Source organism: Solanum lycopersicum, chromosome 6, assembly GCF_036512215.1.
Source record: "Solanum lycopersicum chromosome 6, SLM_r2.1".
Taxonomy (NCBI): domain Eukaryota; kingdom Viridiplantae; phylum Streptophyta; class Magnoliopsida; order Solanales; family Solanaceae; genus Solanum; species Solanum lycopersicum.
In genome coordinates this window covers 36,214,578-36,229,135 of record NC_090805.1, presented here as the reverse complement: position 1 = coordinate 36,229,135, position 14,558 = coordinate 36,214,578, and the positions used below count along the sequence as shown (strand labels likewise).

The 14,558-nt window shown below is 30.8% G+C and overlaps 1 protein-coding gene and 2 long non-coding RNA genes across 3 annotated transcripts; 2 read left to right on the top strand and 1 right to left on the bottom strand.

Annotated features, from left to right (window-relative positions):
• Positions 1 to 334: 334 nt before the first annotated feature.
• LOC138349048 (uncharacterized) lies at positions 335 to 850 on the top strand. Its single transcript, XR_011221578.1, has 2 exons — positions 335 to 454; positions 546 to 850. It is a non-coding gene; the product is annotated as an uncharacterized lncRNA (long non-coding RNA).
• A 3,334-nt stretch (positions 851 to 4,184) lies between these two features.
• Positions 4,185 to 7,839, top strand: LOC101268286 (BTB/POZ domain-containing protein At3g56230). Its single transcript, XM_004240857.4, has 3 exons — positions 4,185 to 4,551; positions 6,559 to 6,735; positions 7,240 to 7,839. The coding sequence occupies exons 1-3, from the start codon at positions 4,351 to 4,353 to the stop codon at positions 7,699 to 7,701; spliced, it is 840 nt and encodes a 279-aa protein (XP_004240905.1). The 5' UTR covers positions 4,185 to 4,350; the 3' UTR covers positions 7,702 to 7,839.
• On the bottom strand, positions 7,478 to 11,245 carry LOC138349142 (uncharacterized). Its single transcript, XR_011221739.1, has 2 exons — positions 9,991 to 11,245; positions 7,478 to 9,539 (listed from the first exon to the last, which is right to left on the bottom strand). It is a non-coding gene; the product is annotated as an uncharacterized lncRNA (long non-coding RNA).
• Between the last annotated feature and the right edge of the window lie 3,313 nt (positions 11,246 to 14,558).

Below are 14,558 nucleotides of genomic sequence, written 5' to 3'. Positions count from 1 at the left end.
ATCACATAATAATACATTTTGCATTCAGTTGATATAAATATTTTTTCTTTTATGTAAGTTTGTCTTTTGTTATCTCTCCTTATAATAACTAAATCTCAATCAGCCCACATGGCATCCTACGACCATAATCCTCTAAACAGTTTTTTCTCTTCTCTTCTAAACAAATTGGGTCAGCCCACTATATCCATAATCAATTGTAGATAATTACTAGGACAAATTACCTAATTATATATTTTTTAATAATATTTTCTATTTTTTAAAAAATAATAAATTACTTTTTTCTTAATTTTTTACTTTTTGAATATATCAGTGTAAACTATCACCCCAATATCCCCTCCCTCCTCCTTTTTCACGCTGAAAATCACTTTATGATATCACCAATTATCTTCATTATTGTATTTTTGAATTTCAAATCTTTTTATTTTTTGATCTATGACTGCAAATTATTGAAGAGGTAGTTCTTCTTCATCCATTTTTTCTCTTTTCATATTTCATCAGGTATCAATTTTTATTTTTATTTTTTGCTTTTTCATCTACTATTTCAGTCGTTGAAGAAGGATGCATCTTCGATCTCAAAATCGATTGTGGAAAAAAGGTCGAGTTATTGCTGCTCCAATAAGCGCTTTGAGTCGAAATCCATGGATGACGCCATCAATTGAAAGTGAAAAGAAGTAATAAGAATTGGACACATAGCAAAGGAGAAAGTGTGGATGATTTCTTCAATTTTTTTTTTACTTTTAGCAGATCAAACTGTTGACTTTTTTACTTTTTTTTTGGTTGCTTTGAACAGATCTTTTAAAGTATCGAGTTGATTTTGATTATTAAATTAATGTATAATTCATTTGTTTCACATTTACGATATACTATAATTTTATCATGTACAATATATCGTTGTCAAATATGAGTTTTGATATATAAACCTAATTTATTGAAACGCAAATTAGTATGTATCATGTTCATAATTATGTATTGGATACACAATTATCACAAAATATTTATTATCTTTAACTACTAATGCATACAATCAGCCTTATTCAACTAGTAGAATGCTTTGTATCCGGAAACACTATCAAATATTTGATGCATAAACAATAATGTTTTATAACAAATCAATTTGTATCATATTCATATTGTTTATGTATATGACACATAACTTTATTATGTGCATAAGATAATAACGTATCAGATGTTGTGATGTATCACATGTTATTAAGTATCTATAACACTGTTTTATAAATAAATCAGTGTATACCATATTCATAGTTCTTATTTTTGTATATGATACATAACTATATTAAATAGTCGACCTTTTTATTGAATCTGTTGCAATTTGATCAGAGAAAAAAATTTAAAATTTAAATTGTTTGGAGTTGTTATTTAATTTGAAAAACATTGACATCAATTTGATGTAAATTATTTAGGAAATTAACATCTAATTTTGTATTTATTTTCATTTTTTAAGTGTCATGGAAACTCACAAGATCATTGAGGACATCAAGAAGAAGATGCATCAGAGAAACATCACCATTACAAATTGCTATAGAGAAAGCAATGGGGTTGCCGATGCTCTAGCTAAGTATGCTACAATCATAAAAGAGTAAAAAATCTTTCTTCATGAAAATGATATTCCATTGGAGGCAAGAGGCCCATTATGCATGAACAAGCTACAATTGTCTAATTTTAAAAGAGAGATAGTATATAATGACAAATTAATAATATAAAATAAATATAATAGCTATCGCTTGATTTATTTATATTTTATAGCAATTTGCTTGTCAGTCCCTCTGTCCCTCATATTCTCGCTCACCACTCTCCCTTTCTCGTTCGCTTCCTGTCGCTCGCCTCTCTCACTTTGTACAATAGAATTGTATAAATTGTGTTTCTAATTGTACAAAGCGAGAGAAAATTGTATATGCACATGCAAATACATATGTTTTTGTCCTATACACTTATAATTATACAATAAAAGTACTCCCCTGCTCAAGTCTCTTTTGCCTTTCTCTCTTTCTCGTTTTATACAAATTCAAATTGTATATAATTTCTCTCTTTCTTGTTTATACAATTCGATTCAATTGTATATTCCCTGCCCAAGTCTCTTTTGCCTTTCTCTCTTTCTCATTTTGTACAAATTCAAATTGTATATAATCGTCCTATACACTTATAATTATACAATTCATTTTATACACTTCGTTTTATACAATTCTATGTCCAAGTCTCTTTCTCTTTCTCGTTTTATACACTTCGTTTTATACAATTCGCTTCAATTGTATATGTATAGCGAATTATATATATATTTGTTTGCTATAAAGCGCAATTATGCCAATTTTGCTATAACATACAAATATGAATTTTATGTTTGCTATATGTGAAAGTTGCCTTTAAAAGAAACGCTCATGTTGGACTTTTGGTACTCTCTAATCATACATTTTGTCATGGTTTAGAAAGGTGTTGCTTAGTCTAAAAATTGAAGGAACATTGTGCAATCAAAGTCTGAAGGCCTTGGCCATCTCATGTAAATGGTAGCCTCTTTTGTCTGTCTAGCTATTTTTAAGTTGGAGCTTTTGCTTCCCTCACTCCCCTTTGCATCCCCTTGTACCTAGAGGTAAGATTTGATTCCCCTCTCATATATTCTTTTGTTTAAATAATACACAAGGTAGGAGTCCAGACCAAACCCCCACCACAATGGGAGGTGTAAGCCTGGGTGGATGGTATGTAAAAAAATGTCACTTTTTTAATAGCGAAAAGAGATAAATATACCTGAACTATCACAAAATGTTATGAAGATACCCTTCATTATACTTTGGGACATTGGTGTCCTTGGCGTCCAAAAACTAGAGCATATATATCCTTTATACTAACGAACATACACGTGTCATAATTTTATCCACTGATTAAATTTCGTATCGACAGATAAGATTGCACCACGTGTCCCTATTTAGTCTTCCGTTATAGTGAATGACATACTCTAGTTTTTGGACGGCAGGGGCATCAATGTTCCAATAGTATGGCAGAGGGTATCTGCATATAATTTATAATAGTTTTGGAGTATATTTGTCCCTTTTTCCTTTTTTATATGTTTGATCACCCAACCTTGTGTAAAATGGAGGTTAGATCCTTACCCCCTTCACCCTTTTGTTTGTTCAAAGTTATTGAAATATACAAGGTTGGTGTCACACCAAATCCTCCAAAGCCCACTGGTATTAATCGAGGTGATCATGGCTTATATATATATATATATATATATATATATAAATAAAATTAACTTATTATATAATATTTATGAAGGCATAACGTGTCAATTAATATTGACGGGAGGGAGTAATTTGTATCGAAGGGGACGTGGTTGTGTTACCTCATTTTAGCTGTTTGTAAGGTTGGAAAGTCCTTTTCCACTTCCTACCATAATATTCTTTCAGCTTAATTCTTAAAACCAAATTGTTTCTACTTGTAACCTACTCAAAAGAGACATGGCCAACTAACACCCACTATTAGTTTTATTTCTTAATGCTTTTAATTTTTATCCATTCTCTTTTTCCTAATATTATATTCTTCTGCCTCGCTGGAACTAAATGATGCCCTCTAATTAGCTGGTAAATTACATGAACTTAATAATTAAGTCAAGCTGGTGGATTATTGGTTTATTATTAATCAAATATAATTTCGTTTAAGAATTAATTAAAGAATATTCTTGCATCTCTCTCAAAAAAAGTACATCCCCCTCTATATATTGGAATTAAGAATATATGAAAATTACATAAATCTCATAGTGTTAAGATCTCGTTATATTTTATTTTTATTTTTAATTAAAAAAATCCTTTAAAATTATACGATCTCGAATACATCAGAAAATATGCAAATAAACATATATAACTTACATATGTATCTAACCAGAGAGTGATGTATCCGAAAGAATATTTTGGTAACTTTTTTATATGGTAAATTTTCTAGAGATTATGATGAAAAAAAATGTGTATTTAGATAATAATAAAACATTGAATATTATAATAGCTAGGTTACCCCACATACATATAGATCAATCATATTAATTAGAGAAAACGAAAATAAGTTGCCAATAATTAATAATTGTCAGCTTATAAAGGAAGCATGATAAATAGTTTTGGCTCCCCTTTTCAATTCTTTAATATATATATATATATATATATATATATATAATGGAGCATAAAGTTTATTAAACTAATGGAGAAATGAAAAAAGGCATCGCCATCATCTCTAAGTCCACTTCTCTTATTTTAAATCGATCATCGTCTCTTCTTCATTGATCATTTGAGTTCAGTAATTTCTTCTTCGAATATTGATCAGAAAAAAATTAATCGAAGCGCACAAATAAATATGGATTGTTCTATATGTAGCGCGATGCCATTTATTTTAAGGCCACCAAGAAATACAATATGTGCAGCTTGTTACGAAGGAGCTAGAACAATAATTACGTTGACTACCAACAAGGTTGATCATGTTGAAAATACAAAAGGAAGTGATAATAAAACAATAACTGGACTTCTTTCTGCTTCTTCATCCAATCCATCTATTAAGGTATGTATATATCATCATCTCTTTCTTCAAATTAGCGACAGATAAAATTTCATAGCTAAATGATAAAAATGTCACGTTAATCCCATTTAGCTATGGATTGATGATGGAGTATAGGAAAATTCAATTATCTTATGAGTTTTTTTTATAACATTTTGTTACTTTGAATTGTAGACAAATCTCATATATATATATATATATAACAAAATATGTGAAAGATGTTGCACATATAAAGAAGCTAATATTAATTCCTAAAAAGTATTTTAAGAAAAATGTGGGAATTTAGGACCAAAATGGAAAATATAAATGGTTGCCTCCATTGTTAGATATTTACAAGAAGATTTGGAGAAGGTTAGTTTATTTAGGTTACATTTCGTTTAATTATTTTTTTGTTTACTGATGATTTTGATTATAAATAAGCAAGGAGAACAAAGAGAAATTGGAAATTTAGAGTGCAGCGTGCAAAAACAATTTGCAAGGCAGTAGGTTGAGGCTAAACTTGTGTAGCACAAACCACTTTGTTTTACTAATTACTTTGTTCCAAAATAATGACATGATTAATTAGCAGTTGAAAGAGATGCTGATGTCTAGTTTTGCTCTATTTTTTGAATATTGATATGGATATTGTTTTCTTGATTTTCTTTTGGGGGGTGGGTGGGTTGGGGGAGGCTCAAAATTCACATATGGGGAAATTGCAGATTTATCACTTAAAATTAAAATTAGAATTATTAAAAATATATTCTCTTCGACTTATTTTATGTGACATCATTTCTTTTTTAAATTCTCCAAGAAAAAAATCATCTTACTGATAATTAGAAACAATTTTACTTAAAAATTTTCTTCTCACCCTTGATAAAATGATTTACAACCACACAATTATCAAAAGTTTATTTTAAATCACAAGTTTTAAAAGTTTTTTTTTTAACATAAAAATCGTACTAAGTCCTCTCCATTACTTATTCTCTCCATTTCTCGAGCTACATACTTGGATGAAAGCCATGTGTTATAATTTAAAATTAAAGTTGGAGATTTATTTATAATTTATAATTTATAATTTTTATACTTTTTAAATTATAACACATAGCTTCCATCCGAGGGTGTATTTAGAGAAATGGAGATAATAAGTTATGGAGAGGATATTCATTGTAAAACAAATGGAGTACAAATTGTCTGACTCTCCCATATGTAATCATGATCATTCTTATTGTTAGGATTGACTTTTTAATTCTTATCTTATAAGTCAAAAATCACAACTTAAAATTTTTAATTTATGAATTCAAATTTATTTTATTATGTTTTAGCTTAAGATTAAATATTTAAGAGTATCTTTTTAATTCACGCAAATATTTTAAAAATTGATTAAAAGCTATTTTAACTTTAAAATATTTGAAATAATGGAAAACTTATGGAAGTCCCACTAATTTAGGGGCTAATTATTTTGATATATTCAGTTTGCAATATTACGAATCTTATCAGATTTTTACATGAGATTAAAATTAGGTGTAATTGTTTTAGAGACATTATATTCATATAGATTCATACGTATCCGTATACATTATATCCAAGTGGATTCACATGTATCTAGAAAACACAGCAAATCTCACTTATCTCCCTCCTATCCTGAATACATGCACATACCAATTTATATGTCTAGTGTCATTCACATGTATCTAGTATATATATCTGATATACATGACTATCTCGCTCGTCTCACTCGCCTCTCCCTAATATTGTATATCTAGTAGTAAAAATATATGTATATCTAGATGTATATAGGAAATTCATAATTAATGGTAAGATATGTAATTGTCTAAAAGTATACATAGAAAATTACTATATATAATGTATAAATACATATATGTCTAATAAGCTAGTTGTCCTAGAATAAAAGCAATTAACTTGATGAAAATATAAATGGACGAGCTTTCTACAAAGCTGAAAAGCTATATCTTCATAAGAATTCATTGAAGTGACATAAAAATATTGAATATTTTGTCTAACTGATTCCAGGGATTTGGAAATGCATTGAAATGGGTGAAAGAAATGAAGGAGATGGAAGAGGAATCAAAGGAGAAGCTGAATTATCTTAGTGGTTTTGTTGTTGCCTTAAGAGATCATATTCATACTGATATTTTAATTAAACCTGGCAATGATGCTCCTTCTATACCAGCACATAGAGCTCTTCTGGTAATAAAACACGAGGTTTTGACCAAACTAAGCCATTATATAAAGCAATTCATCAAAATAATGCATTTTTCTAAAATTTTACAAAACTAGTATAAACGTATTTCACAGTAACGTTTTAGGGTATATTTTATTTTTAAAAAATTGACGGTTAGATTGATATACGTTACTCAGAGTAACGTTTCACTCCTAAAGTGTTATTCACAGTAACGTTTTAGGAGTAAAACGTTACTCAAAATAACGTTTCAGGAGTAAAACGTTACTTATAGTAACGTATATCAACCTAACGCTGTTAGTTTTTAAAAAATGAAATAAACCCTAAAACGTTACTGTGAAATACGTTTATACTAGTTTTATAAAATTTTAGAAAAATGTATTATTTTGATAAATAGCTTTAGATAATGATTCAGTTTGATAAAAAATTCAATAAAACACACCAAACTAGCTATTAACTGACTACATTTCCATTATCTCACTTCTGTTAAACATTTTACTTGTATTTAACAGGCAGCAAGATCTGACATATTCAAAAACATACTGGACTCAGATGGATGTAAAGCTCCACCAAGTAACAACACGATAACGTTGTCTGAACTAAACTACGATGAATTAGAGTGTCTATTAGAGTTCCTGTACAGTGGAGATTTGGCTAAAGAGAAGGTGGAAAAACATGTATATTCCTTGTCAATTGCAGCAGATAAGTATGAGATTCCCTTCTTGCAGAAATTTTGTGAGAATCAAATGTTGGGATCATTGAACACATCGAATGCTCTCGACGTTTTAGAGATATCTGATACTTGTTCTAATACGTCGTTAAAGGAGACAGCGTTAAACTTCATTGTTAAAAACATGGAGGATATTGTGTTTACTGCTAGATTTGATGCATTTGCACTCAAGAATCCTCATTTAACTGTACAAATTACTAGGGCTTCTTTTATAGACATTAAAAATAGAAGGCTTACTGTTTGATTATATCCTTGTGTTGATAATAACTAATTGTATGCTACACAAACACCTACAAGAAGGAAATTGGCAAATTATACAATATTTCTTCCTTGTAGTTATTGGGAAAATTTTTAAAATGTCAATATCTTAACATATTTAATACGATTCATTGTCATACTTTCAATATTTAGTAAAAATATCAAAAAAGAAACAATTGTTAAAAACAAAAAGGAGAAATTAAGGGAAGAGAAAAATATTAAAAAGGAATAATTGCTTAAAAGTCTTATCAGTTACAAAAATTCAAAAACAATGAACTAATTTGTCACGACCCAAAAATGGGCGTGATGGCACTCGTCTTATCCCACCAAGACAAGTAAGCCTAAAACTCAACTATTACAATAAAAATGCGGAAAATTTACTATCAACTTACATTATACCCCAAAATCCGGTTGTCACGTGTACAAGCCTCTAAAGTGTTACAATCGGATCAAAAGAAAATATAAGTCTCATATGATATTGTTTCTAGAGTAGAACAAAATTATAAACAAGAGTAAGGAGGGATGCTGAGATGACCAACAACTACCTCACAAAATCTCCAGGAAGCCTCGGAAAAGAAGAGAATATATCATAAAAGTCCGGGCTAGTAACCTACAAAAATTTGTAGAAGCAAGGGGTGAGTACCAAACCACATGGTACTCAGCAAGTAAACCTCTAAACACAAGCTAAGGGGATGAAATACGGATACTCCTACCACCCCCAACCGAACCTCCACAACTACAACCTGAATAAACATCAACCCAACCTAACAACTCACAGTTTACATAGAACGTAACTCAACAAAAACATTTAGACAAATTACATATCCTCCACAACAACACTTTAACAAATTACATATCCTCCACAACAACACTTTAACAAATTATATATCCTCAACATCAACACTTAAACAAATTAGATATCCTCAATAGCAACACTTCCAAAAACTTACATATCCTCAATAACACACTTCAACAAATTACATATCCTCAACAACAACACTTCAACAAATTATATATCCTCAATAACAAGCTCAGTATTCAACAATCACAAGTTTCGCAAAACGGCAATCACTAGATCAGCAAAACACAATATCAAGTTCACTAATGATAAGTATGTGCAATGTAATGGAATGCAATGTCAAGTATAATGATGCATGTCTGACCTAGTGATACACACCCGCTGTCTCTCAGTCCGGGACCCATGGGGGACATATCTGTCCATGCATTTGTCGCGGCGCACGACACGACCCTCGATAACAGTAATCATCGCGGCGCGCGATACGTCCCTCGAAATATAGTATCCATCGCGGCGCGCGATACGTCCCTCGAAATATAGTACCCATCGCGGCGTGCGATACGTCCCTCGAAATGGTACATCCTCTTTAAGTTATCATTCTTTCTCAATGCACATAACACTTTCACAACCATGTCTCAGAATAATGCAATGACATGTTCACACAAATAATGAGGAGATGACCATTTTCATAACATTGCACAGTTCACAACCACACAAACATGAAATCACATCAACAATGATTCAACAAGCCATCAAACTTTTCTCAACACATCACACATAAATAATTAATCACATCGCCTTTTGTTATCCCTTTTATTTCATCATTAGAATTAATCAATGTGGACAAGTCAACCCATCACCAATTCCGTTACTCCCAAACATATATCACAAGGAAATACACGCATTCCATACACTTAACAAGAGTTTAGAAATCCACTTGCCTCAATCAATCAAGAATTCAATCTGAAACTTGAGCCTTTCTCTTTCGTTGAACTTTCAACTCAAAGTAATCTATTCAATTAAATGACCTACATAAGATTTCAAGACTAATTAACAATAATCAAATCTATAATCAAGTTCCTAATCTTGATGTCAATTAGCATATCAATTCTCATATTTCCAAATTTCAAGTCTAGGGTTAAGTTTCAACTTCTCCATTATCATAAATTTAATTGTTATCATATAACTTTACCATCATATTTAGTTACATAATAATGTATCAAGCTATGATTATTTAAAATATAATGATTATAAGGCATATAAAAAAAAGAAAAAGAAAATAAGTGACAATAATAATATGGTTCATTATGTTGAAATGCTAGAATTAACAATGCCTTTATCATTAGGCAATAATTAGCCAATGATTAGGCTATTGTTTTGTGCACATTAACAATTTCACCTTCTTTCTGTCAATACAATTCATATTCAAAAACTTAAATTAAGCCGTAGGATAGTAACGGAATACGAGTAATTCTTTACCTAAAAGTGAAGTTTGGACTTCCACGTTGATCGCCTCTTAGCGCAGGTGATTTATGTTCTCCTCTTGAATCTCTTCTCTAAATTATGTACTAAACTGACAAACCCTACTTCTTATTTTAATATATAAGGGTTAAATAGTACATGGTCTTAAATAAATTATCACTTTAGTCCATTAAATTTTAATTAATTTAATTATCTATAATTACCCATCAACAAATTAACTAAAGTTAAAAGAATAGTTTAGAATTTTCAAAAAAACTGATTTTTTTTTGGGTCATTACATCATCCACCACTAAAAACTATGTTCGTCCTCGAACATAAGGAAGAAAAAGGAAATATAACCATATTACCGAAATCTTATGTTATGACCTACTAGTTTGGGTTCATTGCTCCAAGTAAGCTCATCCTTAAAACCATTCCATCAAGATCAACTATTAAGAACTAATTTTTTCTTTAATCAAATTTTGAAAGGTTTACAAATCAGGAGTGATTATTAAGTCTTAGACTGACACATTAACTCAATCTAAACTAAAACTCATTGAACCTTAACACACCCATCAAGATGACTCTTATCTCACGTAACCAAGATAACCTTATGAATCAAAACTGGCTACAACTATGAGTGACCATGAATCAACCACGAGACATGCATAATGCAGAAATGATCACTTTTATTTTCAAGATTCCCTTATCACAACACAATCTTTCCGTGAACTTAAGTCATAAAAAAAATGTATTTCTAGACATCGAGTACTCATTAAGGGAGAATCAAACTTATCCAACCCAAAGAAGAAAGTTATCGAGTAAACACCTAGCAAATGATACACCCATGCATATAGAACCTCTAACAACACTCTCAAATAAGTGTAACTTTTCACGGAAGCTCTTCTATAAGTTTTCATAATAAAGGTTGTGTATGTATACATATTGAGATACTTTAACTATTTCAACAACGCCAAATTATCAAAATGAAATGACCAAGTCAGTCAAAGGCTCCTACTCTATCAAGAGGAAATAAGAGGATCGGCACATCCGATCCACCACTAAGAATTCACTCATAGGTGTGGAACCACGCGTAATATAAGTAATGAATCATACTATAAATAGTGTCCAATACGAAGAAGGTTGTCACATAAGAATTTACAAAACCAAGGTTGAATAACACTAAAAACTTCTTCCATAATTCCCACATCAAATATTCCATTCATTTGAGTACATCTCTCGATTTTTATCCACACACAACCAACCAGTTTGATCCCTGTTTTGTTAGTACCAAACCCCACATACTTTTCACAATAATCCAATGTATCTAAAACTCTTAATACCAATAAACATTATAGGCACACCATCCATTTACCTTACTATTAAACCGTCTCTGGTATTAAAGTATTCTTAGCGAACACATTATCGCCTTAAAATTATTTTTTTTGAACTAGGTCTTCCTCTCTTTCCCTTTTAAGCATCGCATGACAACAATGAGTCACACCCAAGAGTGATAGCACTAATTACCAGTCTAAAAATACTTTTCCATTGAGGTAAAATAATTGAATCACAATGTCAACTTCACGTAAATTTTCAAATACCATTTTTCAACTTCCTATTCATACCATCATATATCTCATATCAACACTTAAGAAACTGTTAGTCACCCCAATAATCCTATATATTATAAGCTCATAATCTCTACTAACCATCAAATTTCTATGTAACACATTATAACAATCTACATAGTCCCATCAACAAAGTAGTTTCAGTCCCATCAAAATCTTTATTAATCGTATAGAATTGTAGGTCCACATTGTTGAATATAAATAAGGTACCTATCATATTGAATAACTTAACTCGACATAATAACATAAAATATTCCACACATAGTTGCTTGTCACCTAACCAAAACTCAATTTTTTAAGAAAAATCGATAAATAACTCGTAATAAGTCTTTGTAGGACTAGTTCATCTCACAGTCATATCTAACGTCATAGGTGAAAATCAATAAATCGTCCAACTACCAACCAAGGGCTTATACGAGTGTCTTATTCCTTCACTTTTCTTAAATTCTTCTTAGGACGGAAAATTCTGAATATATTAATTTTTTTATATACACCACATTCTTGTTCCTTGTCTAACCACCTTACCAATCTTATTCTTTGGCTAACATCCCATACAATGTAAATCAATTCCTTGATAGAAATACTTTCTTAGGTCCTTTAACAATTAAAAGTAACAAACTCTACGATCCTAACCTTGCACATGTTATTTTAAATTCTCAATATCTGATGCTATCGATCAATTCTTACTTTAATTATTCATACCTCCATAAAACACATTACCACAAACCTAAATTTACCATGAAAAACTTGAGTTTTGGACCCAACTGTGTAACCCATTCCCTTTATCTATGAACATTAATTCATATCTTAAAGATTTTATGAATTCACGTATCTTAGCTTCTCATTGGTCGCCTATCCATCGACCTTATCATATTTTTCACAATCTTATCATATTCAATATCAAACTCAAAATCATAAAAGAATTTATTATCACACTCAAGTCAAATGTCTTTAGACTTCTTTCTTAAATTTTATCAAATAGTATTGAACCAATATTATGAACATGTGACACTATTATCATAATTAGAGCATAATAGATGAGATCACATGTCGATAAACTCCATCTTCTACCATATGAAGATATATCTTTTGTACTTGCACTCAAAGTAAATATCTTTGTTCTCGATCACCTCCTTCAAATGACTAAACTAGATCCCACTAATTCTTTTCATTTGTGACTCTAGCTCTTTTCAATTTTATTTAAGCAGAGTCACAACACCTCTTATAACTTTTCATGCAACAACGTTACTCATCAAAAAGTAGCAGATCATAGCGATAAATACTCGCAGGTCGTTACTATCATAAAAAAATCATTTAACCCACAATCTTTATCATATAGTTATGTCTCAGTCACAATCCATCACAAACTCTTATTACCAATATGATCACTTAGCATTTGTCATCACCACGAAGTCAACATTCTCAATGACATGACACCTCAAATCCAGTTATACCAACAAAATCAAAGGACTAACCCGATTTTATATGTATTTTTTTACTATAATCTTCAATTATCTTTACACAAGTATACTCTTTGAGACTTTTCTTACCCATAAGTTCTTTTTCATTCTGGTATATCCATTCCCTTCGACCACTTCTCAATTAGAAACATCGAGATACACTCCATAAATTGACGTATTAATATCATTCCAACAATCCACCACTAAAACATCCCTTATAACAATGTTTTAACTCAAGCAACCGTAGTAACAAACTAGTTAGTTTCTCAAATATGAATGTAACATTGAATCTAATTGTACGAACATGTGATATAACTTATAACTCTTTAAGTAGTTAATATTCACACTTGACAATCGACGTATTCATTTCCATACCACTAGCGTCACACTGCAAAAATTAATTTAATTCACCACTAGAACATATCATACATATCGAGAAGATCGCACCCAACTAAACCACACATTTCTACCAATCAAATAGACGTAAAATATTACAAAATTTGTTCCATATCTAGCCTTTCCTTTAATACTTTCACTTTCGGTTCTCGAACTATTTTCGATTCCGCCTATACGACAGAAGTACTATATTATTTATTTATTTTACTATGGTCACTAACCTTAATCAACCCCTTCAAATATGATCACACATTTGTTTCATAAGTATATCATTTTCACCTTAATACCAGATCTAACATCAAACCAATACACGACATGCCAATGATTCACAAAAGGAACTACGCACGAGTCATCACATAAATGAGAGAAAGAATGAAATGAAGTAAGAATCAAAACGGACAAAGAATGCACGATAGAGATTCAAAAAGTGAAGATATTTTCTAAAAGTCACTGAAGCCTCTCGAAGATAAGTATAGACGTCTCCATACAGATCCTCAAGAGTCTACTTAGACTCGTCTTGTACACACGTGAGACCTATGAACCAGGGGCTCTGATATCATTTTGTCACGACCCAAAAATGGGCGTGATGGCACTCGTCTTATCCCACCAAGACAAGTAAGCCTAAAACTCAACTATTACAATAAAAATGCGGAAAATTTACTATCAACTTACATTATACCCCAAAATCCGGTTGTCACGTGTACAAGCCTCTAAAGTTTTACAATCGGATCAAAAGAAAATATAAGTCTCATATGATATTGTTTCTAGAGTAGAACAAAATCATAAACAAGAGTAAAGAGGGATGCTGAGATGACCAACAACTACCTCAATAGCAACACTTCCAAAAATTATATATCCTCAACATCAACACTTAAACAAATTAGATATCCTCAATAGCAACACTTCCAAAAATTTACATATCCTCAATAACACACTTCAACAAATTACATATCCTCAACAACAACACTTCAACAAATTATATATCCTCAATAACAAGCTCAGTATTCAACAATCACAAGTTTCGCAAAAAGGCAATCACTAGATCAGCAAAACACAATATCAAGTTCACTAATGATAAGTATGTGCAATGTAATGGAATGCA